The following is a 27,440-nucleotide window of genomic DNA, read 5'->3' as shown; positions in this document are numbered from 1 at the left end:
CTTACGCTCTTCCAGGTTCCTATGTCATTTCTCTTTTCCCACTGTCATATAAATTTTATCATATAAGTAACTTGCGGGAATTAAATGACATAGTTTATATATAGCATTTAACAGCATGTCCGGCACAGAGTAATTACTCGATAAACATTGACTGTTGATTGTTAAGGTTGCAGGCACTACAGTACTAAATAGATTCTTTAGAGAGAAACTTGGAGCTTAAAAACCAAATATGGCCTCATTAAACTTAAATATGTGCTATATGATGCAACATTAGAATAATCAACACTATCAGTGCTAAATTATTTATTGTTTCAGATGATCACTACATATTTCCTAAATATACTTAATTATTAACAAACCAGGGACATTCTAGAATATTTATAATTTATTTTGGTGAATACATACTTCTTTCTACAAATGAAAATAATTACGAAAGTCTTAATCTCCAATGAAAGAAAATATTCTTTTAAAGTATAATTTAGTAGCAGTTAGGAACTATGAGAATACCTAGAAAATATTTAGGTTAAAATGACTGTCTTGGGCTCTGTGAACTCAATTTGCTTGGAAAAACCGATTGTGGCCCATTCAGGTTTCTTCTTTACCACTTTTTTTACTCACTAATACTTGAAAAAAAATTATCTGTGGCTATTATTAATCATGCTATTTTTTTCTCCTTTATTAGCACATTACCTAGAAGAATTTGCTGTGATTTATTTAGGGTACAAATTGTCCAATATAATCATACTAAATATAATGACTTCATAGCAGCTGACAGTAAGGGCAATTGATATTATGTGAACAGAGTAAACATCCTACAGTTTATCATAAAGATGAAGAAATATAAAAAATATATTACCATGTAAGATTGTCTTTTCCTCTCCTGGTTTCTCATCTTCCTGTTTGCCTTTCTTCTGCCTCTTTGCTGTGATTTCATCCAATTCTTTCTGTTCTTCCTAAGGAAATAGAGTGAACTTTAAAATGAATATTCTAGAACCCCACCATATACAAAGTTAGTTATAAATTCTTTATAATGGAGTCTATTCTTTTGGTGAAGCAATAGCTGTAACGGTAACAATCTCAACCTTTCCGTAAGCTGAGACTGATTACCTCTCCCATGGATTACAAAATGGCATTAAATACATGAGTACTAGATAATATTTTTAAACTGATTTTATACAGAACCTATCCTTTCTGGAACTCCTAGAAAATCTGTAACATATTATGCAAATTATGCAAGTAAAAATGTGAGGCAATTAGAAAATCTATTACCGGAAAGGAAACTGAATTTTAACATACGATTTGGTTCTTCAGTAAACAGATTTTACATACAGTCTTAAGGATATAAGCAATGACTACAATTTTCTTGGGAGGAGTTGGGGAGGCAATGTAGGGTAGTAGTATATCTCTATTGATAATAACAAAGAAATCAATAGATAGAGTCTAAAATAAAGTAACAGCAGTGTATGTGTGTATATATGTATGTATAGGTATGTGTACATATATACATACAGGCAGTTCCTGGGTTACGAAAGTGATCCTTTCCTAAGTGTGTCTTTAAGTTGAATGTGTGGGTAAATCGGGACAGGTACATATGGTTCTTATTTAGCCTTAATTTAGTGCAAGAAAAAGCTCAAAACCTTTTCAATAATTTAAAAGCTATACACGCAGCAAATGAAGGTGACTGTGATGAAGAATTTGGTGCAAGTAGGGGCTGGGGCAGCTGTTTCACAGTGAGGGCAAATTTACATAATATTGAAGGGCAAGCAGGAATTGTCTGTAAGTTGGCCATTCGGAACCCGGGGACTGCCTGTACTATTTTTTAAAAAACAATATGGATGTATTACACTGTCAGAAATTTAAAAGTAAACTAATAATTAAATAAAAATATTTCAAAGAAAAACAAACAAAAATTATTTTATTTTCTCAAACAACAGTCGAAAAATTCTGATGAGTCATTTGTTCCCCAAGGAAATCTCAAGCTTATTAACAGAGATATCCTTCACAGAGACCCACTGTACACCTGAATTGACAATGAAAAACATCAAAGCTTACTTCTGAAGGTTTGGCTACATCTTTTTCATCCACATATTTTGCCCATGGTCCCAAGAAACCATCAATATTTGATGCATCATTTTCTTTGAATTTTTTCCTCTTTTCTGTTTTCTTCTGACCAGTTTCAAACACAGTTAAACCTACGTTTAAAAAAAAAAAGATTACAAATGTGGATATTTTCTAAAGAAGTATCGGCATATATGAATTTTACTTTATATGGCTCAAGACAGGTGATTATTAAAGTGATTAAAGATTTATCAACAAACACAAAACAAAAGCTGTATGAATCTGCCAGACATAGCAACTCATGCTACACAAAGAGGGATTCAACCTTCTGGACAAAGAAGCTTTCTACCACTGCAATATTTTGCAAATTCTAATATATTTAAAGATAACCCAAGTTTAATAAAAAGACCCAGATATGTAACCCTACTATGGTATACAATTGTTTTAATGAATCCTAGACCTATGTAACTGGATTTTACTACTTTTTAAAGTAACCCAGTGTCATTGTTATATTAATGAGACAGGATTAGTGTAAGGTTAATGTTGAATCACATCTCTTTTGAAATATAAAAGAAATTAAATGAAAGCTACCATGTAGAGATGGGGGAAGGTACATGCCAAGTCAAATGGAGATCACCTAGGAGCTGAAGCTCAGAAGAGACAAGGACCTTCCTTCAGAGTATTATAACCACAGTCATAAAGGTTAGGATTTACAACACATTTTAGGGGGACGCGGCTCAATCCATAATATTTTAGCCTTTCACACCAAAAATTCACATCCTTCCCACATGCAAAACACATTTATCCCATCACATCATCCCCCAAATCTTAAATCAACTCCAAGTCCAAAATTTCATCTTCTGACTCATCTAAATCAAATATGGGTGAGATGTTAGGTGTATTCCATCCTGGGGCAAAACTCTCCATCTGTGAACCTGTGAAATCTGGAATACCAGTTATCTGCTTCCAAAGTACAAGGGTAGAATAGGCACAAAGTAGACATTTCCATTACAAACGGGAGAAATTGGATGGAAAGAAGGGATAATAGGGACTAAGCAAATCCAAAACCCAGCAGAACAAGTTATACTAGTTCTCAAGGCTTGAAAATAATCCTCTCTTCTCTGAGATCACCTGGGCAATTGGCTTGCCCTCTACCATCTGGGTGGGAGTCCCTCAGCCCTGACATTCAGTTCTGCATGCTAGGCCCTCTGGGATGGCAACCTTCCCCTCTTAGGTGGCACCATCTCCTAAGGCATCTAAATGGTGACTCTACCCCCTCAGCCCTGGAAGGTTTTGTTCTTCTGCCCCTTGGGCATGACAGCCCCACCCCTTCAGCTTTAGGCAGGGGCTCCATCCTCCTAGCAAAACTTAACAGCAGCCCCACACTCAGGAATTCAGTTGGTGAAGATCTGACTCTTTGAAACCCAGGAAGCCGTGGCTGTATCCTTTGAGATCCAAGAGACTGTAGCCTCACCCTTTGAAACCCAGAAGGCCCTGCTTCCCCTGCTCCTTCCAAGAGTTCTGCTGATCTGTGTGCTGCTCCAGGGAAGTTCCTTTTCTTATTTTGCAGGATAAAAGATGTAGCTTCTTTGGCCTGTTTCCTGCCTGTAGAATTCCAAGAGGTAGACGGTGTTCTTTTGTTTTCACTCTGTCCCCTTTAGTCTAAGCTCATGGGTTTTCTGCTATGGGTAGTTGGTTAGATCCATCAGTCACAGGCTTAATCTCTTTAACAAAAGATGTGTAGCCACGTCCTTGTTGAACATTCCAGGATTTGTGTCCTTAGTTTGTACAATAGGATTTTCCAAATCTTTAAGTTCTGTTTTCATTTTGCACAGTTCATTAAGTCCATCTCATTCTTCTTGCTTTTTAAGTGGCAAGAAGAAATCATGCAGCCCCTTTAAGATCTTGCTTAGAAATCTCATCAGCCATATATCCGAGTTCATCACTTACAAGTTCTACCTTCCATCAAACATGTGAACATAATTTGGACAAGTTCTTTGCCGCTGAATAAAAAGCTCCACTTTACTCCATTGTCCAACCACATGTTCATCATTTCCTTTGAAAACTTCACCAGAAGCAGCACATTTAACGTCTACGTTTCTAGCAACATGATGCTGCTGGTGCCATGTGTACTCTCTAAGACAACAGAGGCTTCAGATCTCTCCTCACTTCCTTCTGCGCTCTCACCGGAATTGCCTTTGATGTCTATAATTCCACCAACAGTCTCATCAAGGCAATCTGTTACTGTTAGGTGCTGTTGAGTCGATTCCAACTCATAGCAGTCTTGTGTACAACAGAACAAAACACTGCCTGGTCCTGCACCAGCCTCACAATTGTTGTTCTGCTTGAGCCCACTGTTCTAGCCACTGTGTCAATCCATCTTGTTGAGGGTCTTCCTCTTTTTTTGCTGACCCTCTACTTTACCAACCATGATGTCCATCTCCAGGGACTGATCCATCCTGGTAACATGTCCAAAGTATGTGAGATGAAGTCTCACCATCCTCACTTCTAATAAGCATTCTGGCTGTACTTTTTCCAAGACAGATTTGTTAGTTCTTCTGACAGTCCATGGTATATTCAATATTCTTGGCCAACACCATGATTCAAAGGTGTTGATTATTCAGTCTTCCTTATCCATTGCTCAGCTTTCACACATATATGAGGTGATTTAAAATACCATGGCTTGGGTAAGGAACACCTTAGTCTGTATCCAATCTTTGCTTTTTAACACTTTAAAAAGATCTTTTGTAGCAGATTTGCCCAATGCAATGCTTTTTTTGATTTCTTAACCGTTGGTTCCATGGGCACTGATTGTGGATTCAAGTAAAATGAAATTCTTTACAACTTCAATATTTTCTCCATTTCTTATAATGTTGCTCATTGGTTCACTTGTGAGGATTTTTGTTTTTTTTATGTTGACGTGTAATCCATACTGAAGGCTACAGTCTTTGATCTTCATTAGTAAGTGCTTCAAGTTCTCTTCACTTTCAGCAAGCAATGCTGAGCCTTCTACCAAGCCCGATGCTGCGGTCTTCTTCATATAGTTCAGCTTCTCAGATTATTTGCTCAGCATAGAGATTGAGTAAGTATGGTAAAAGGATATCTAGACAATCTAGGCTTTTACTATTGGATCTTAAAACTCTTGCAGGCTCTAAGCATTACCCTATTCCAAAACTCTTCCACATTTTAGGTACATGTTATAGCAGCATCCCACTCTTTCGGTACCAGATTCTGTCTTAGTTATTGTCTTAGGCTGGGTTCTCTAGAGAAAAAAAACCAGAAATGCATATAAATCTCTACATAGAGAGATGTCTATCAAAAGATGGCTCACGTGGCTACAGAGGCTGGAATGTCCCAAATCCGAGGGTCAGGCTGGAGGCTTCTGATTTGTGTAGCCACAGTGGCTGGAGAACCCAAGATTGGCAGGTCACACAGTAGGGCTCTTGCCCACAGGCTGTGAAGACAGATGAATCCCAAGACTGGCAGGTAGGACCACAGGAAAGCTGCTAGTTCAAGTCCCAAGAACTGGAGGTCAGACGAACAGGAGCCAGCTACGGGATTCAGAACAAGCAAAAGCCCACGAGCCTTCCCAGAATGTCTGCTTATATTCGATGCAGGCCACACCCCCAAGGAAACCCCCCTTCAACTGACTGGCTACTCACAGCAGATCCTATCATGAAGGTGATCACATTATATCAAATTTTATCATGGAAGTGATCACATCATCATATGACTGCCAAACTACATCATAACTGCCAAACCACTGAGAATTATGGCCCAGGCAGGTTGATACATAACCCTAACAATCACAGTTATGTAGCACTCCTGTAACAGAAATACCACAAGTAGATGACTTTAACAAACAGAAATTTATTTTCTCACAGCTTAGGAGGATAGAAGTCCGAAATCAGGGTGCCAGCTCCAGGGGAAGGCTTTCTCTCTCTGTTGGTTTTGGAGGAAGTTCCTTGTCTCTTCTATGCTTCTGTTCCTGGGCAATCTTCGTGTGCTTGGCATTTTCTCCCCCATCTCTGCTTCCTAGCTTGCTTGTTTGATCTCTTTTATATCTCAAAACAGGCTGGCTCAAGATACACCCTACACTAATCCTGTCTCGTTAACATAACAGACAACCCATTTGCAAACAGGGTTATAACTACAGGCATAGAGGTTAGGATTCACAACACATATTTTTGGGTGACACAGTTTATCCCATAATACCCAGTGACTTAATATTGCCAAATAGTGATAAAGTTATTTTGAAAGTAAGAAGAGACTATAATTTATCATTTTACAACTGAATTATATTAAATTACATTAAGTACTTAATAATTTATCTTTACTTCCCTTGTAACACATTATAAGTTAAATAAACTTTCACAATAAGAATGTGGTATTTTTTCCAAGTGTTCTCAATCTAAACTTGATCTCTAAAATAAATCTTAAGAGTAAAAAGAAGAGAGCGAAGCAGATGTTTCTGGTTAAGACTTTGACTTATTCAGTAGCAAGTGGTATTCTGTATATATCATTAAAATGGTAAAAAGAAAAGTTCATGGAAATCATGGTTTTAAGTTAACTGTTAACTGAAAATCTAGTTACATATAGGTGTGGGTTGTAGACGTCTAACTTAAAGAAAAGAGTCTATATTAATTTAAATCAGTTTCTTTTAGGCTGTGTTACAACAAAATCTTTATTAAATTTTATTTTAACAATACTCTGAGCCCAGGTGGTGCAGCAGTTAAAGCTCTCAGCTGCAAACCAAAAGGTCAGCAGTTCAAACCCATGAGCTGTTCCTCGGAAGAAAAACATGGCAGTCTGTTTCCATAAAGATTTACAGCCTTAGAAACCCTATGGGTCAGTCGTACCCTGTCTGATAGGGTGGGTCTCTTTGAGCTGGAGTCGACTCAATGGCAGTGGGAACAATATTCTAGCTCATACACAGAAGGCAGCTTGATCACATATGATCTATTGTTATTAAGAAGATTCACCTTATACAACTGGTACGTTCATTTTTTAATGACCATTCTTATGAATAAGATTTCAATGGCCTGATGAGCTTTGTGACAAGTTAGAATTTAGAGTATGATGCTTTATCTTAAAATAATAGGTACAAAATGAATATGAGCAGAAATACATGTATTTTAAAACAAATACATTCAAATAGCTCTCAAAACTACTCAATCTTCAAAGCAATCCTTCATAGACAAACTCTTCAGAAATGACAATGAAATTTTTCTGTTCTGTTAAGATGTAGCTTGAAAAAGTAAACTGCCAAAATTTGCTATAAATTAAAATCTACTGAATGTTTCTAAGATTCAGCACTGAGCCAAGTATTCAAAATAATCCAAAGGCTAGGTACCACTATCCTCCCTACAAGGTTGCACAGCTAGTATGCCACAAAAGCGAGGTCTAAACTGTAATAGCTCTAAACTATATTGCTCTGAACTATATTATTCTATTGCATCATCTTTAAAAAAAAATTCAAGAGCTGAACAGAATTAAGTAAACTTGGTGGTACAGTGGTTAAGTGCTCAGCTATTAACTGAAAGGACAGTGGTTTGAACACACCAGCTGCTCCGTGGGAGAAAGATGTGACAGTCTGCTTCCATAAAGATTTAAAGCCTTGGAAACCCCATGAGGCAGTTCTACTCTGTCCTACAGACAGGGTCTATATGAGTCAGAATCAACATGACAGCAGTGGGATTTTTTTGGTTTAAATAGAATTAGATATAAGTTTTTTTTTTTTTTTTTAACTACAGTCTAATTAAAGTCAATCTGGAAGACAGCATTTACAGGTATATATATACTTGATATCAAACATTTCAACTAAATTACCTTGATTTTTTTCTGCTTCTTCTACAGAACCAATATATTTAGTAGACACCTGATGACTATCTAATGAAGGATCCAATGCATAACCTAAACAGAAAAAGTACAAACTGTTAACTCCATTTTCGCCATTTACAATTCATTTTATTATTATACAGATCCATTCATTTCACATTTTTCCTCTCCCATGTCAAAAATGGTTTAACTTAGTATTAATTCTTCTTTCCTGAGCTCTGTTTCTATTTAGAACAACCCACATCTTAAGGTGGACCATGAGCGACTTCAGAAGAATAAGAACTATGCGATGGACTAAATCTAGCACACTGATATTACATTACTAAGAGCCTTTCTGGCCAAGATTTCAAACTTCAGTCTTTAACGTTTCTAAGAGCTTAAAAATATACGTACATTAAACGTTAGTGAATTCCGAAACCATTTCCTTTTTCTTTTTGGTAACAGACATTACAGGGCTTAGTTTATCATATTACAAATAATTAAAATTAAAAAAAAAAAAGAGTAAGGAGAATTACATAAAATCTAGCTACAGATTTTGAAAATGTTATTCTAAGTAAGGACAATCTTCTCTCCCAATCTTAAAATAATAAATTACTACTTTATAAATCATTCTGTGTTTATATTTCCTTGGTAAGAGAAATAAGCAAGGATATTTACTAGCATATGAATAAACCCTTTCAACTAGTTACAACGTACGTAGCTACGTATAAATGTGGTCTTCAGCAGTCTATGGGAACTTAAGGAAAGAAAGGTGTAACAAACTGATATTAACTCATCAGGTTTTCCTCAAGTGGGTGTGCTAGCACAATAAATGTTTGGCAAAATCAGTTTTAATAATAATCTAGCAGACCCACGGAAGACAGCTAGATCATTGATCAGTCTATGGCCTACAACCCACGTGAACAATCATGGGATATATAAGAAGTACTACCCCATTTCTTTTAAAAGGGCACATCCTAGTGGATATAGTTAACATTTTTACTTTCCAGCTAAAGATGAAAGAGAACTTCTTTTAGGGAACAAAAAAAGATTTGTCATCAAACATAGTTTTCAAACAAGCTAAGGATGTAGGTGCTCAACTCACCCTTGTGATATGCTAGAATAGAACCAACCACCTGGCTATTAGCTCATTTTGCATATAGTTTTTCAGCATTAAAATATGTTCTTAGCCAGAGGAGAAAATTTGATGGCAGAAAAGCAGCTTTGGAGTAGAATCTCTGAAATCACAGGTTCAATTCCCATGAGTTATTTTATCTTTCATCTCTTCGATGTACAGAATAGTGTTCTCTACATGATTTTTCTTAAATGAGACATTTCTGAAGCTCATACAAATTTAGACTAATATTCTCTAAGTTAACAATCACCATCTCAACCATAAAATCTTATCTAGAATGTAAATTCTACCTTGAAAGTAGATTCATGTCTACCTAAATGACACTGCATAATATGCTTAGGGAAAAAGGGAAGAAGACTGAAAGGGGAGGGTATCTATGGTCCTTCCCCTGTGTAAGAGCCAATCCTCATGTCACGTGGCCATTTTCTTGTTTCTGAGGAAAAGGACTTACTCTCTCCTCCTTTTCCACACCCTCTGTAATACAATCTTTACTGTTACTATCACCATCACTACTATTGCCACTCATCACCATTTAACTTCTAAGTTAGATATTTAGCCACAGTCTCACTACAAGTCAGCCAGTAACAGAACAACATATAACTCTAACACTACAAAATTTCAACCCAATTCATTTTCTACTATTGTGTCTCAAATAAATGACTATATCTGCATTTTAGTTCTTACTCACATCTATCTTCCTGAAGCTTATTTTCCATCTTATTTTTTACTAGAGTTAATATCTACTTTCTTCCTTTTGTTAGTCTTATTTGAAATTGACCTAATCATGTCAATTTTATAATTATAGCTTTTTAAAATGATTAATACTAAGGTAAGTAATACTAAGGAGGATGCACTTAAACTTTAACTGTAAAAAAAAAAAAAGGGGGTGAAGGGACAATGTTGTACATGTCTACAAATGCGATTATTAAATCTGTTGTAAAAAAAATTCAAAGTTTTTTCTTCAATTACTCTTTTGGGAAAGAAACATCAGGACAGGTAATGGATGCATAAAAAACATCACAACTACAACAGATAAACAAACGTTCCCATCTACTTTGCTCATCTACCCTTGCCATAAAGTTCTTCAAAGCATAAATTGTTCAGTGCATCTGTCAGCCTACAGATGTGGATTGTACCAAGAGAGGAAGATAGAAAGGAAAGGCACATATGAGCAATGCTGGTATAAATAATTAGGGGCGATCATCTATAGACATTATAAAGATCATCTTTTAGAAGGGATTCCCAGCTTTAAGTGCACATTAACTTTCTTAAATCCCACCACTGATTAGGTGTAATCATTTTTTCACAGTGAATTTGTGACCATTCTATTTTCTGATGTCCCTCAGTGATCAATAAAAAACATTTCAAAGATTTGAGAGACAGAGTAAAATTAGTCTGTAAGATAAAAAATGTAACCTCTTTACACTATCCTTTCATTTATCAACTTCAACAGCAATCTGCACACTATATAATGGGCATTCAATTACAAGTGCTCATTACCAGGTACAACAACAAAGAATATTCTGTTTTTTAAGATCACAGATAATTTCTACTACTTAGAAATTTTGGCAGATTTTGAATGACAGTTAAAAATATCACCTCTTCCCATTTGTGAACTATAAATATATTCCGTATAAATATTTACAGATATGTATAAGGAAACACACTATTCTTTTTGAAGGAATAGAGATTTATAAATTAAAACAGTCAGAAGATAAAACAGATTATCTCCTCACACACACCACACTTCTAAGAAGGTCAACCATGAAATTTTAAGTTTTATCATCTTACCATATGTGGCAAAAGTTCTCCTTTGCTGTTCAAACATAAAATCATTGATATGAGCTGGTTCAGCATATCCAGAAAGCATATTTCTAGGGGCAGCCATCTGCTGTGTCCTAAAGGGATTTTCTGGTCCAAACTGCAATATTATAGGGAAAAAAAAAAAAGAGAGCGAGAAAGAAAACTTAAATTCTGAGCATATGAAACCTAGAATTACTGGCATTATTGTGTAATATAGTTTTCAACTCTCAATCATCAGGGTCTGAGTAACCTATTTGGGAACTTATTCACTGCACACAGTTCAGTGCAATTGGACAATGGCTAATTAGCACTGTTTGTGAGCTCCTGGGACAGTAGGAAAGGAATGCAGCTCACCTACGTCTACATGTGGTTACTTAAATTTAAATTAATTAAAATAAAATAAACATTCAGTTCCTCTGCCACACTAGCCATATTTCAAGAGCTCAGTAGCCACATGTGGCTAGTGGCAACTCGATATCTGTCATCACTGAAAGTTCTATTCTACAGTATTGCTCTAGCTAATGGTGAGTTACTATAGTTTCATCTGAAGTGTCCATGGCTGGTACAAATGGTTAGGTGTTAGACTACTAGCTAAAAGGTTGGTGGTTTGAATCCACCCAGAGTTGCCTCGGACGACAGGTCTGGCGACTTCCTTCTAAAAGGTCACAGTTCTACCCTGTACACACAGCATCACCACGAGTTGCAATCGATTTGATGGCAACTGTTCTGGAGATTTTTGGTGACTTTTATACTAATATATGGCACTATGATGTCACTTTTAAAAATACATGATTCTCCTCCACTAGATTATGAATTCCTCAACGATAGAGATTCTGGATCCTTACCACAGTGCCTGGCATATAGAAAGCACTAATGAAGGAAAGATTCATCAGAACTCCAGTGGGGGCAGAGGGTCGAAAACAGCTGATAAAAATAAAGTGCTTGAAAAATTCTTAGGAAAAGATATTACAAGTTTAAATAAAATTTCTCCACTTTGGAAAGTCATGCTCTGGAAGTCTCACACAAAATAGTATCATTATCTATTTGTTTTTAACGCTTTGGGTTTCCACTATGATTTTTTAAGTATTAGCTAATTTGATACATGCAAAAATTATGAAAAGATTCTCATTCTCATATTACAAATGAAGAAAAACAGCCAAAGATGATATATTTTACCTGTCCTAGGGTCAACAGTTTTATGAATTGGTAGAATCAAGACCAGAACAAATGCTAGTCTAGCACTCTATTACATCACAACACAGTCCTTCAATGTACAATCACAGTCTCTACATTTAAAACAAATAAGTGAAAGAATACCAGAATATATTATAGCAAGGGCTATTAACTTAATGCTATTATAAAGGACATTAGGAAAATCCAAGTATTTTCTTTCTTGTTTTAAAATAAAGACTAAAATGAATTTTATACTTTGCAAGTGTGGAAGTAGACAAGATATTTTTATTTGAACTTTGGGAAGTCTACTGTCATGATAAAATATTTTGACATTAGAACATCTTAGGTGACTGCCAGTAGAAACCACTTTTGCTATGATACATTTTCAGACCTAAAAATATAATTTTATTGGTCTTCTCTTAACCAGAATGCTGCCTTCTCTAGATAACCAAAATGATACTATGTATGAAAATATAAATTTAAATGACATATTAGATTATCTGCCTTTCATTTTTTGTTTTAGAAGAAACTAAGTTATTACCAGATTCTTTCATATTGACAGCTTCTACTTCTATGCTAAAAATAATTCAATATTTAGTATCTGATTTATATGCAAAGCTTTTTTTGCTATTCATTCTAAGTTGTAGAGTCTAAGACTTAGCCAGCCCATATTACTTCTTGTGTCTGCTGGTGGGTAGAAGCTCAGGGAAAAAATCTAAATTAATTGAAGTTACAGTCAACATAACTTCATTTGGTCATGAAGCTTATTAAAAAAGCAATAAAATAAAATCATTATCTTTCATTCATAAAATTAAAGATAATAATAAAATGATTTAACAATTTTCTAGCTGCTCTACCTGCTTATCATCCATAAAGCACCATCAGCTATTTCTGGGGGCAAAAACTTAAAATAATAAAAATCCCCATCACCCTTACTGTTATTCCTATCACATATTTTAATAAATTACAAATCATTGTGCTTATAGGTAATTTTCCATTTAAAAAAAAAAAAAGTGGGATTACAATTCCCAAGGTTATAGGGAAAAGCTCAATATCATCAGTCAGAACAAGGCCAGGGGCCGATTGTGGCACAGACCATCGATTGCTCATGCACAAGTTCAAGTTGAAACTGAAATTAGAACAAGTCCATGAGAGCCAAAGTATGACCTTGAGTATATCCCACCTGAATTTAGAGACCATCTCAAGAATAGATTTGACGTGTTGAACGCTAATGACCGAAGACCAGATAAGTTGTGGAATGACATCAAGGACATCATACATGAAGAAAGCAAGAGGTCATTGAAAAGACAGGAAAGAAAGTAAAGACCAAAATGATGTCAGAAGAGACTCTGAAACTTGCTCTTAACCATTGAGTAGCTAAAGCAAAAGGAAGAAATGATGAAGTAAAAGAGCTAAACAGAAGGTTTCAAATGGTGGCTCGAGAAGACAAAGTACTATAATGACATGTGCAAAGACCTGGAATGGAAAACCAAAAGGGAAGAATGTGTTTAGCATTTCTCAAGCTGAAAGAACTGAAGAAAAAATTCAAGCCTCGAGTTGCAATACTGAAGGATTCTATGGGGGAAACATTAAATGACACAGGAAGCATCAAAAGAAGATGGAAGGAATACAGAGTCACTATACCAAAAAGAATTGGTCAACATTCAGCCATTTCAGGAGGTAACATATGAGCAGGAACTGATGGTACTGAAAGAAGCCAAGCTGCACTGAAGGCACTGGTGGAAAACAATGCTCCAAGAAATGATGGAATACAAATGGAGATGCTTCAACAAATGGATACAGTGCAATGACTGCTATGAGTCAGAACTGACTCGATGGCACCTAACAATACTCGTATGCAACAATTCTTCTATAGGTTATACATACCAAACTAGCTCCATCTTTAAAGAAAAATTCTCACTGTTATAAAAGTATGATTTTGATATTAATACAGACCTATATATAAAAAAAAAAGTTTTTTTTTTATATATTAAAGCTAAGTATATTTTATATATGACACTGTTCCTAAAGTCATCTAAACACTTAAAAATGGTCTTGTGTTTTACAGATATTTAAGCTGAGGCAACAAAAAATCTAGGATATAGGAAGCTGGGTGAGGAGGGGATCCATCTACTTCTGGCTCATCTTAATTGCCTGGTTAGTGGCAACTGACGGAGCTGACCTCAAAGGCATTAAATGTCAAAAGAGGAAGGCAGAGAACACTATTCAGCAGGACTCGGCTCTTCCCAGTAACTCAAAAAATGTCTCCCAGATGTTCCTGGTCTCTATGAATATACAACTCTCTTAACTCTGGGTTAACCATTATAAAGCAAAACAAAGCACATGGGAAAAAAACAAAACAAAAAAACTGATGTCTAAGTGCTTCTTTTCAAGTTTTGGTAGTTAACCATGTTTAAGAATAAATTTGTACTCAAGTGATTTTTAAAAAAAATACATGTTTGAGTTAATTAGGTATAGATAGTTAACAATTTTTAGCTAAGATGTAATACTGAAGTACACCATACCAAAACCCACTGTCATCGAGTCAATTCTGACTCATAGCAACCTATAGGACAGAGAAGAATTGCCCCATAGGGTTTCCAAGGAGTGGTTGGTGGATTTGAACTGCCGATCTTTTAGTTAGCAGCCTAGCTCTTAACCACTGTGCCACCAGGGCTCCAAGAACACCAGTCAATTACAATTGTAATCCCCCTGTATAAAATATACTCATTTAAGTACTAATTCAGCTCACTGCACCCAAAAGAATACATGATGTTCCTAGTAAGAATCTTTTATATATTTCACCTGAATGAAGCAGCGATTTATTTACAGAATTAGGAGAAAACCATTTTTAATTGGTAGAGATGCTGGCTGACAGATCTAAGAGATGTGTGTATTATATGGCAGTGGTTTTCTTGAATTTTCAGGAGGTAGAGTACTTGACAGTCAGTGTCTTAGCAGAGCAGTATAGCATATAATCACAGAAACTGAAAAAAACTTACTCCAGTAGAAACTGACCATGTGAAATCATAATATGTTCACATATAGAAAGCAAAGAACACCAAGTTACTGAACTAATATTCATATTATACTTAGATTATTAAGTTTTCATTAATATTTATTGCAATCATCAATGTTTTAAAAAGTTTTAAAGAAGAATCTATTGGTTAATGTAATTATTTTCTACAAATTTGAAAAAGATGACCACAATTCAATTTTATTAGAGAAATTCCTCAATCTTGCAAGATACAAGCAGAGTTTAAATATTACTAGTACAAGAAAATTTTATTAGCACTGGTTTCATGAACTTAAGGCTCAGTTTCCTCACTATAAAATATGATTTCTAAAGTTCATTCTAGCATTAATAGCAGCCTCTTTAGCCAGATCTTTAACTAATAGCAACTAACATTTTTTTCCTCTTAATTTAACTTTTATATTTTTTCAATTCCTAGAAGTGTTATCATTTCAAGGAATCTAGAATTCTTCCTGAGACGTACAGGTTTTATATGAATCTGGATAAATTAAATACATTCTTTTCTAAGCAGATCCAAAAAGAATTGAGCGAAATGGAGAAAATCATTAGACTAAAACAATGGCTACTACAACTTAAAGTTCTATGTATAATTTGGGAAAGCTTATCTGGATAACTTTTAAGACAAGTTATTGTTGCAAGGGGGAAACAATATTTTATAAAATAAAATAACCAACTCAAGTTCTTAAACCTGGATTATATTGCCTATTTCAAATACTACTATTTTCATGGAAATTTTCCTTATCCTTAGAACCAAATACAATCTTTCCTTGAACTTATATAGTACTTTAGAGGCATCACAGAAAATAATCTGGTCTCTATATTTTACAATATATACATACTTAGCATAACTTCGTTGGTGAACACTAGCTTGAGGAAAGGGATTATACCTTGTTTCTGAGAAGGGACTCTAAAAATACAGAAGCTTGAATGTAATCTAACCATGTAGCTGGTAACACTTTGCTAGTCTTTGCTAAATTATTCAGATCCTCGTCATAAAATTCAGAGTTAATAATTTGTTATGTCACAGACCATTCATTAGCAATGAGGAAAATTATAATTTTTCTTCCCTTTTAAGTCACATTATGCCTTTCTTAAATTGTTAACAACAAGCATCAAAGTTCCTAACATAAACTAGCTTCTATATTTAATGTGAGGCCCCTTGCCACGAGAAAAAAAAAAAAAAAAAAATTAAAAGATCTGTAATCCCACAAAGAGAATGGTAGGCCTAATGCCTCATCAATATCTCCAGGAAAATTTTTAACTGACATTTTAACTTTTCTTACAAGTTTTAAAAGTGTAATTAGATAACAATGTATTAGCTATGCACAGAATATAACAATTAAGAAAAACAGACTTCATAGAAAACTGATAGGAATGTGCTTAAACCAGAACATATACCACACTAATTCCAAACTTCCTCATTTTCTGAATTCAGTGGCTCCATTTTACTGAAGTGCTTTTCGTCCCCCCCCCAAAAAAACATGATGAGTATATATAATATACGACCCCTCTCCAATGTGCCTGCTAAATGGTACCAAGAAATATGAGGCAGTATTCAGTTAGTTCTACAGGATAGAAGGATCTAAGAAATAATGGAATTAAAAAAAAAAAAAGTGTGGCATAGTCTTAGAGCATGAGAAAGAAATTTTTGCTTACTACACACTCATAGAACAGCTGGAGTACTGTCTAAACACAAGCACTGACATTCTCGGCTGTGCCACACATTTCAATTGCCATCTCTTTAGTGACCATGAAAACCTAGGCAGGCAAATTATATGAAACAGCTCTATGACTCTGATTAAAAAAAAAAAAAGACAATGACTATTATGTACTAAAAAACGAAAATAACCTCCTCCTCCACCAAGATGAAGTAAGATATAGCTCTTCACCTCCATCTTTAGTGTGCTTCTTAAAGAACCTTCAACTTCAAGCCTTAGTCTTTTGTTTTATAACTACCATTGTGGCATCTCTGTTTCTTGTCAATCAAACATCCTTTTCCTCTTTTGTAAGGCAAAATGTCTATAAATTCTTTGTGGAAACCTTTTCTACAAAGAGAATGAACAATTTCCACTGTTTCTGGGTACTTCCCCCCTTTGCTTTTTTAATGCTTCTATCATCATTTATCATTAGGAGGAAAAAAAAATCCAATTTAAAAAAAGGCATTCAACAGTGTAACTGCTTTCCAACAGTACCCATGTCAGTGTGACATCTCTTTTTAGTGTTTAGCAGAGTGGCATTTGTAACTAAAGATGTTTCATAAAATACTAGTATTGATGATACCAGTAAGTAAATTTTCCCCCCCTACAGTTAATTCATAATACTCCCTAATCATGCTGAGAGGAAGGTGTTAGAACTAAGTTCACACTGAAGAATCAGATATTTTAAGTATTCTTCATTCTATATTATCAAGTATTTGTATTTAGGTAAAAAAAAATTGCTGGTAGATTTTTAAAAGCATTTTCACAAAAGCTTATTATTTAAACTTCTGGAAAACAGAAGGATGTATTTTCTAAAAGTTTAAATAATACACTTCTGTAGTAAAACTTTAAAAAATTTCACTAACTACTTACCTATGTATAATTTAAATACTTTAGCAAAAGGCAAGAGCCTTAAATATAAAGTTTTCTTACCTCAGGAGCAAACATGGTCTCATAGGTAGGATTATACTGAACTTCTTTGACAGCAGGGTCAAGGTGAACTCCAGTCTCCAAATCTTCCTAAAAGAAAACCAAATGAACATTAAAGATATGACAATGAAATATTATTATTGAAGCCACATTAAAGTCACACCAATCTCCAAAAGGATAAAATACTTAGGAATAAATCTAACCAGAGATGTAAAAGACCTATACAAAAAAAACTACAAAACACTACTGCAAGAAAACAAAAGAGAGTTACATAAATGGAAAAACATACTATGCTCATGGATAAGAAGACTCGACACTGTGAAAATGTCAATACTACCCAAAGTGATCTACAGATACAATGCAACTGTATTCAAATTCCAACAGCATTCTTTAACAAGATGGAGAAACTAATCACCAACTTTATAAGAATGGAAAGGGGCCCTGGATAAGTAAAGCATTATTGAAGAGGAACAAAGTAAGAGGCCTCACGCTACCTGATCTTAGAATCTACTATATGGCCACAGTCATCAAAACAGCCTGTTAGGGATACAATAACAAACACACAGACCAATGCAACAGGATTGAGAACCCAGATGTAAATCCATTCACCTACAGGCAGCTCTACAAAGAGCCTTTGTCCATTAAATGGGGGAAAAGACAGTCTCTTTAACAAGTGGTGCTGGCATAACTTGATGTCCATCTGTGAAAAAATGAAACAGGACCCATACCTCACACCATCCACGAAAACTAACTCAAAATGGAACAAGACCAAAGTATAAAATCTAAAACGAAAATGATCATAGAAGAAAAAATAGGGACAACACTGGAGGCCCTAATACATGGCTTAAATATAAATCATAACTAACAATACGCAAATACAAGATAAACTTGTTAACTGGGAGCTCCTAAAAACTAAACACTTATGCTCATCAAAAGACTTCACCAAAAGAAGAAAAGGAGAACCTACAGACTGGGAAAAAATTTTTGGCTATGACATACCCGACAAAGGTCTAATCTCCAAAGTCTACAAAATACTTCAACACCTCAACAACAAAAAGACAAATAATCCAATTAAAAAATGGGCCAAGAATATGAACAGACACTTTGAAGATATTCAGGTGGCTAACAGACATGTGAGGAAATGCTCGCGATCATTAGCCATGAGAGAAATGCAGATCAAAACTCCAATGAGATACCATCCCACCCCGGCAATATTGGCAATAATTAAAAAAAACAGAAAATAATAAATGCTGGAGAGGTTGCAGGGAGACTAGAACTCTTATGCACTGCTGGTGGGAATGCAAAATGGAAAAACTGCTATGCAAAACAATATGGTACCTCAAAAAGCTAGAAATAGAAATATCATAGGACCCAGCAATCCCATTCCTAGAAATATATGCCAGAGAAATAAGAGCTGCCACATGAATAGACATATGTCCACTCATGTTCACTGCAGCGTTATCCACAACAGAAAAAGATGGAAACAACCTAAGTGCCCATCAACAGAAGAATGGATAAACAAATTATGTACACACATAATGATTAAGAACAATGATGAATTTGGGAAACATCTCATGAAATAGATGAATCTGGAGGGTATTACGCTGAGTGATGTAAGTCAATCACGAAGAGACAAATATTGTATTAGAACGCTATTACAAAAATTCAAGAAAAGGTTTACACACAGAAAAAACACACGTTGATAGTTATGAAGGAGGTGAGGGTGGGAAGGGGAAATCACTAACTAGATAGTAGACAAGTATCAACTTTGGTGAAGGGAAAGACAAGGCACAATACAGGGGAGGTCAGCATAACCTGACCAAGGCAAAGGCAAAGAAGCCTCCTAAACACATCCAAACACCTTGACAGACAGAGTTACTGGGACTGGGGACCATGGTCTCCGGAGACATCTAGGTCAATTGGCATAGCGTAGTTCATAAAGAAAATGTTCTCTATCCTACTTTGGTGAGTAGTGTCTGGGTCTTAAAAGCTTGAAAGCGGCTATCTAAGATACATCTATTGGTTCCATCCTGTTGGGGGCAAAGGAGAATGAAGAAAACCAAAGACACAAGGAAAATATTAGCCCAAAGGACAAAAGGACCACATAAACCACAGCCTCCATCAGCTTGAGCCCAGAGGAATTAGATGGCGCCTGGCTACCACCACTGACAGCTCTGACAGGGATTACAATAGAGGGTCCTAGACAGAGAGCAAGAAAAATGTAGAACAAAGTTAAAATTCACACAAAAAAGACCAGACTCACTGGTCTGACAGAGACTGAAGGAACCTGAGACTATGGCCCCTGGACACCCTGCTAACTCAGATCTGAAGCTATTCCCAAAGGCCACCTTTCAACCAAAGATTAGACAGGCCTATAGAACAAACTATACATGTGAGGAATGTGCTCCTTCCAATCAAGTATACAAGGCCAAATGGGCAACCCTGCCCCAAAGTAAAGATGAGAAGGAAGGGACAGGAACACTGGACAAATGGACATGGAGAACCCGAGGTGTAAAGGCAAAGGGGGAGAGTGGTAACACATCATAGAGATTGCAACCAATGTTATGAAATAATTTGTATATAAACTTTTTTATGAGAAACTAATTTGCACTGTAAACTTTCACCTAAAGCACAATTTAAAATTAAAGTCACACCAATCATTTTTAACACAAATTTTATGATTATTCTACTTGTACTTTTTTACCATATGATTAATAAGTCTAACAATCAAAGATTAATAAAACCAAACCAAACCATTTACTGTGGAGTTAATTTCGACTCATGGCGACCCATGTGTTGGAAAGTAGAACTGCACTCCATAGGGGTTTCAAGGCTGTCTTGGTTATCTAGTACTGCTATAACAGAAATACCACAAGTGGATGGCTTTAACTAAGAGAAATTTATTTTCTCACAGTCTAGTAGGTTACAAGTCCAAATTCAGGGTGTCAGCTCCAGAGGAAGGCTTTCTTTCTTTGTCGGTTCTGGAGAAAGGTCCTTGTCCTTAATCTTCCCCGGTGGAAGAAATTCTTAGGTGCAGGGACCCTGGGTCCGAAGGACGCACTCTGCTCCTAGTGCTGCTTTCTTGGTGGTATCAGGCCCCCAACTCTCTGCTTGCTTTCCTTTCCTTTTATCTCTTGAGAGATCAAAGGTGGTGCAGGCCACACCCCAGGGAAACTCCTTTTACCTTGGATCGAAGAGGTGACCTGATTAAGTGTAGTAGTGTTACAATCCCACCCTAATCCTCTCAACATAAAATTACAATCACAAAATAGAGTACAACCGCATAATACTGGGAATCATGGTCTAATCAAGTTGATATGCACATTTTTGGGGGTCATAATTCAATCCATGACAAAGGCTGTGACCTTTTGGAAGCAGTTGCCAGGCCTTTCTTCCGAGGTACCTCTGGGTAGATTCAAACTGCCAACCTTCTGGTAATATATGTAGCTTCAGAGATTAAAACATCTAATAGGTTTTTTTTTGTCTCAAAATACTGACTTTTGCCCATCTGAACAAATTAAAAATGTCTAAATTAGTTAACATACTCAACGTCTTAATTTAACAGATTCCAGTCTTCTTTTTTTTTTTTTATATTAACTCAAAAGATCTGATCTTCTGGTTCCTAATTCAGAAAATTCACTCCCTCTTAGTCAGCAAATCTTGTTAGATATGTACCCAGATGGCACTTGGTTAGGGGCTGCAGAGGAAACAAAAGGAAGTGGCAGGGCCCAAATCTTCAAAGTCTAAAGTCCTATAAACTATGTCAATCTTCAATCTTCTTAAACTCATTCCCTAGTTTAATGAACATAAAAATCTCATCTTAACCACTTGAGAATCACTGGCAGTCTATTTTTGTATAACCCCAACAGTTACAAATACGAATTTCCAAACTGATATCCTCAGCCTGCATCTCCCCTGAACTCGAGAATATTCAACTGCCAACTTGTTATCTTCCCCCAGGACATCTAACAACTCAAATGTATGTCCAAAAGAGAGCTCCTGATCACTTCTTCCACAGAGACTCCTTCCTGTCATTCGCAATTCCATCCTTAAAGTTGCTCAGGCCAAAATCCTTAGAGTTATCCCTGACTCCTCTTTGTTTTACACTCTATCCAATCCATCAGCAAATTCTATCAGCTCTACCTTTTATATCCAGAATTCAACCACTTCTTGCCTGCTCTTTCACTACCACCTCCATCCAAGTTATCATCTCATACCTGGATTACTGCAATAGCTTTTTAACTGGTCCCCCTAGCTTCTGCCCTTACACACTCACAGCTTCACTGCACACAGCAGCCAGTGTGATTCTTTAAAAATATTAGTAAGATTATGTTACTCCTTTGCTCTAAATCCTCCAATGGCTGCCCTGCTCAGAGTAAAAGCCTAGCAAAGGTGTACAAGGCTCTTACCCGTTGTTCTCAGGAGGTAGACATGGTTCCCTACAGATGTTTTACACAGCAGTTTTGTCTTCCTATATTGTTCTGCCTGAGCATTTATATATTCGAAACACATTCTTTGGTTATAAATACCTGTCTTAGTTACCTAGTGCTGCTATAACAGAAATACCATCAGTGGATGGCTTTAACAAAGGGAAGTTTATTCTCTCACAGTCTAGTAAGCTAGAAGTACAAATTCAGGGCGCCAACTCCAGGGGAAGACTTTCTCTCTCTATTGGCTCTGGAAGAAGGTCCTTGTCATCAGTCTTCCTTTGGTCTGGGGGCACCTCAGCATAGAAACCTGAAGTCCGAAGGATGCGCTCTGCTCCTGGCACTGCTTTCTTGGTAGTATGAGTCCCCACATCTCTCTGCTGGCTTCTCTCTTTTATATCTCAAAAGTGATTGGCTTAAGATACTGTCTAATTTTGTAGATCTCATCAGTATAACTGCCACTAATCCATCTTATTACAGCATAATGATAGGATTTACAACACATAAGGAAATCACGTCAGATGACAAAATGGTAGACTTTGTGACCTAGCCAAGTTGACAGATATTTTGGGGGTACACAATTCAATCCATGACAGTACCTTTCCTTTAAGGCATTAAAATTGTATTTTGAAATTATATGTTTAAGGAGGTTACATATGATCTATTAATTACATTGCAGTAAAACTGGCATTTCAAAATTGCTATAAAATGGGAGTTGGGTCTAATTGGTTGAGAATTTACTCTCCATGATCCGCCCCCATCCCAACCTCTATATTCGTCTAGCACTCGGCCTATGATCACTTCACTCCAGCCTCACTGGTTGACTTGCTATTCCTGGAATATATCAAAGGACAATTCTACCTCAGGGCCCCTGCACCTACTGTTTCCTCATCTTGTAATATCCTTTCCCTGGATATTCATATGGTTGTTCTCTCTCTTCTTTCAAGTCTCTACTCAGGTATTTTACTTCTCCCTTACCTTGCTTTATTTTTCTCCATTATACATAACAACACTGAAATATTTATTTGTTTATTGATCCACCTCCCTCCACTAAAATATAAGTTACACAAGAAGGATTTTGTATGCATAGGTATGTGCTCAGCCCCTAGAACTATTTCTTTCATCTTAGCACCTTCTTTATTCTTTTGCTTCTTGCTGATGGTAGGTTTCATCTGTCAACACAATGCAAAGCAGTACTGTCAAGTTTTGCAAAACACGTGCAATTTCTTGAAGTTGATGGCAGTGATGCTGGAGAAGCAATGCCATTGACAAGTGAAGGTAATGGTAGTTAGACCAGCTAATGACTAAAGACTAGAAAACTGACAAGAAAAACAATACCAGATACACATAATTATTGTTCTAAAATTCTACCACTCTCAACACACCTTAAGGAGCCTTGGTGGCACAATGGTTAAGTGCTCAGCTGCTAACTAAAAGGTTGGCCATTTGAACCCACCCAGCGGCTCTGCATGAGAAAGACCTGGCTATCTGCTCCTATAAAGATTACAGAAAACCCTATGGGGCAGTTCTACTGGGTCACATGGGGTCACTATGAGATGAAAATCAACTCAATGGCATCTAACAACAATAACACACCTTACCACAGCCCTTTCACCACTAGCAGGCAACTTAAGTTTCTCTACTTCTCAAAGATATAGAGACCATCAGGTATGACTCCCTTAAACTCTCATTTCTAGTTTCAAAATTGTTGATTTATTTATCACTCCTCATCTCATCCTTCTCACGACTTCAGTTACACTCAGCATTTTTATCTGCAGCCTTGACCACACTCCTGGCCTCTGTATCCATATATCCAACTGCCTCATGAACGTAATTATATGGATGTTACACAGCTTTACACACTATGCTATGTCTAAAACAGAACATATCATTTCTCCTGACACCATATTCACTACCAAATTAGACACCAAGTCTTACTTATTCTGCCTGTGAAATTATTTCTCCAGTAACCCCACTCCCACTCTCCCTTTTCTATCTACATCTCCACTTCCACTGCCCTAGCTTTAGGCTTCATCATATCTTGCCTGGTCTATTATAATATCTATCTCATTTAATACACCCCCCACTTTAACCATATTAGACTAATTGATAATTTTTTTTTAAATATCAAGCAGAGAGGCGGGGCAAATATGCAGAGTAGTTAGATGCTTCCGGTGATCCCTCTTACAACAAAGACCTGGAAGAATGAGCGAAACGATTATATTTACGACAAGCCAGAAGCCCTGAACATCAAACGCAAAGTTACAAAACAGACTGAGTGGCGGAGGGGAGGGAGAGATGGTTCAGAAATGGAGAGGAGTTGCCACACCTGAATTACCAGGAAGCCTCAGGCACCATTCCCAGGAGCGGCTGTGGCGGGCTGGTGGTAGCGTTTGAGCACAGTTTCCTCAGGGAGAAGCAGCCAGCCGCACACCCTACTCACGCCTCCGGAACCAGAGAGGAACAGCACTCTCAGCAAAAGCTAAGTACTTGCGTATATTTTACCGCGCCCCCAGGCCCCAAGCCGGCTTCAGTGGCTGTCAATTTCTCTAGGCCTGAGATAGGCCCTGCTGGCGCCCTGAGCCATTCTCCTGGCCTCGGAGAAGGAATAAGTTCACAATTGGGGAAAAAGATAATCTACCACCTCCACTAACCTGGGGAGCTCAGGACAGAAGTGGCTCCTGTCCAGGCATAAACGGTCTGTGGACTTTGAATACCTTTCCCCCCTGCATGGGCCTGTGTGGGCCTATTTGAGGAAAATAGACCCTTGTTGGTAAACTGCAACTGTTTCAGCTGTGTGGTACAGAGGTGGGTGTTTGATGTTTGACACTGCTTTGCCTATTAAACAGCATCTTCACCTACCCACATCAGGGGCCTAAGGACTGGTGGTTCCACTCACGTCACCCAGGCACCCATGACAGGGGTCCAAGGATGACTGCTACCTCCCAGTCCTTACAATCAAAAGCACTGGGTACCCATGGTCCGTCTGCAGAACTCAGCCACCTGTGCACTCTAGGGAACAGAGATGCGCTTTCCTCAAAGACTCTTGGGGGATGGTTGTCACCCCTGCCTTGTTCAGAGCATGACCCCCTGCTGTAACTAGGTACCTGTACCTACACCAATCACACCTGCCCCTCTAAGACTGTAGGACAGAGCCTGTACCACACACTTGATGATCAGCTACCTGGACACCTGAGCTGAACACATACAAGAAAAGTGAATGGACAACTAGGCTCATATACCTGATAACAACTCTAGCCATCTGGTGTCAGGACGTTAGGGCTTCAGAGGTGAAAATAATCAAGCTAGCTCACTCAAGCAACCTATCTGGGCATACCAAAACAAAACAAAGCAAAGCAAGAAGCTAGGATAAGGTAAGCAAACATAAATTAATACAGTAACTTATAGATAGCTTGGAGACAACAGTCAATATCAAATCACATAAAGAAGCAGACCATGATAGCTTCAACAAGCTCTCAAAATAAAGAATCAAGGGATCTTCTGGATGAAGGTGCTTTCCTGGAATTACTGGATGCAGAATACAAAAGATTAATATACAGAACTCTTCAAGACGTTAGGAACAGGATCAGAAAAGAGATCAGGCAACATGCAGAACAAGCCAAGGAACACACAGATAAAGCAGTTAAAGAAATGAAAAAGGTTAGTCAAGAACATAAAAAATGTAATAAGCTGCAAGAATCCATAGAGAGACAGCTATCAGAAATTCAGAAGATTAACAGTAAAATTACAGAATTAGACAACTCAGTAGGAAGTCAGAGGAACAGAACCGTGGAAGTGGATGCCAGAATTAGTGAGACTGAAGATAAAACACTTGGCACCAATACATTTGAAGAAAAATCAGATAAAAGAATTAAAAAAAAATGAAAAAACCCTAAGATCATGCGGGACTTTATCAAGAGAAATAACCTACGAGTGACTGGAGTACCAGAACAGGGAGGGATAACAGAAAATACAGAAAGAATTGCTGAAGATTTGTTGGCAGAAAACTTCCCTGATATCATGAAAGCTGAGAAGATATATATTCAAGATACTCATCGAACTCCACGTGAGGTAGATCTTTAAAGAAAGTCAACAAGATATAATCAAACTTGCCAAAACCAAAGATAAAGAGAGAATTTTAAGAGCAGCTAGGGATAAGCGAAAAGTCGCCTACAAAGGAGAGTCAATAAGAATAAGCTCGGATACTCGGCAGAAACCATGAGGGGAAGAAGGCAATGGGATGACTTATATAAAGCAATGAAGGAAAAAAATTGCCAACCAAGAATCATATATTGAGTAAAACTGTTTCTCAAATAGGAAGGTGAAATTAGGACATTTCCAGATAAACAGAAGTTTAGGGAATTCGTAAAAGCCAAACCAAAACTATAATAAACACTAAAGGGAGTTCTCTGGTTAGAAAATCAATAATATCAGCTTTCAACCAAAGACTAGAACACAAGACAGAGCAACCAGATGTCAACCCGATTTGGGAAACCACAAAAATAAATCAAGATAAAAAAAACCTCAAAACAGGGAACAGGGAAACAGTGATGTCATTATGCAAAAAAAGACAACATTAAAGCAATAAAGAGGGACTAAGAAATGTATTCACAGATCTTTCATATGGAAAGACAAGGTGATATAAAGAAATAAAAGTTAGGCTTAAACTTAGAAAAATAGGTGTAAATATTAAGATAAAACCACAAAGGAGACTAACAATTCTACTCATCAAAATAAAATACAAGAAAAAAAGAGACTAAGCAGAAACCAAAATCAACTACAACAAATAAAAGGAAAAGACAATATACAAACTACTCAGCACAAAAAATTAAGTGGGAAAAAGAAACTGTAAACAACACACAAAAAAGACATTAAAATGACAAAAAAGACATTAAAATGACACTCATACCTATCCATAATTATGTTGAATGTAAATGGACTGAATCTACCAACAGAGCACAGAGGGTGGCAGAATGGATAAAAAAACACGATCTGTCTATATGCTGCCTACAAGAGACACGCCTTAGACTTAAAGACACAAACTAAAACTCAAAGGACAGAAAAAAATACATCAAGCAAACAACAATCAAAAAAGGGCAGGAGTGGCAATACTAATTTCTGACAAAATAGACTTTAAAGTTAAATCCACCACAAAGGATAAGGAAGGGTATTACATAATGATTAAACAGACGATATACCAGGAGGTCGCTATCAGTCGGAATCGACTCGACGGCATTGGGTTTGGTTTTTTGGTTTGGTTATACCAGGAGAATATAACCATATCAAATATTTATGCACTGAATAACAGGGCTCCAAGGTACATAAAACAAACTCTAACAGCATTGAAAAGCAAGAGAGACAGCTCC

At 36.7% G+C, this 27,440-nt stretch overlaps 1 protein-coding gene across 1 annotated transcript in view; it reads right to left on the bottom strand.

The window, feature by feature from the left end:
* CDC40 (cell division cycle 40) overlaps positions 1–27,440 on the bottom strand; it is a 62,384-nt gene that overhangs the window by 19,278 nt on the left and 15,666 nt on the right. Inside the window, exons 2-6 of the mRNA XM_049898713.1 lie at positions 17,651–17,737; positions 10,802–10,931; positions 7,888–7,971; positions 2,053–2,192; positions 857–953 (exon numbers count right to left, since the gene is read on the bottom strand). Coding sequence (XP_049754670.1) covers positions 857–953; positions 2,053–2,192; positions 7,888–7,971; positions 10,802–10,931; positions 17,651–17,737 — 538 coding nt within the window. The remainder of the gene's footprint in view (positions 1–856; positions 954–2,052; positions 2,193–7,887; positions 7,972–10,801; positions 10,932–17,650; positions 17,738–27,440) is intronic.

Source organism: Elephas maximus, chromosome 1 (genome assembly GCF_024166365.1).
Source record: "Elephas maximus indicus isolate mEleMax1 chromosome 1, mEleMax1 primary haplotype, whole genome shotgun sequence".
Taxonomy (NCBI): Eukaryota; Metazoa; Chordata; class Mammalia; order Proboscidea; family Elephantidae; genus Elephas; species Elephas maximus.
The sequence above is the reverse complement of the archived record's forward strand: the minus strand, read 5'-3'. Positions and strand labels throughout refer to the sequence as shown.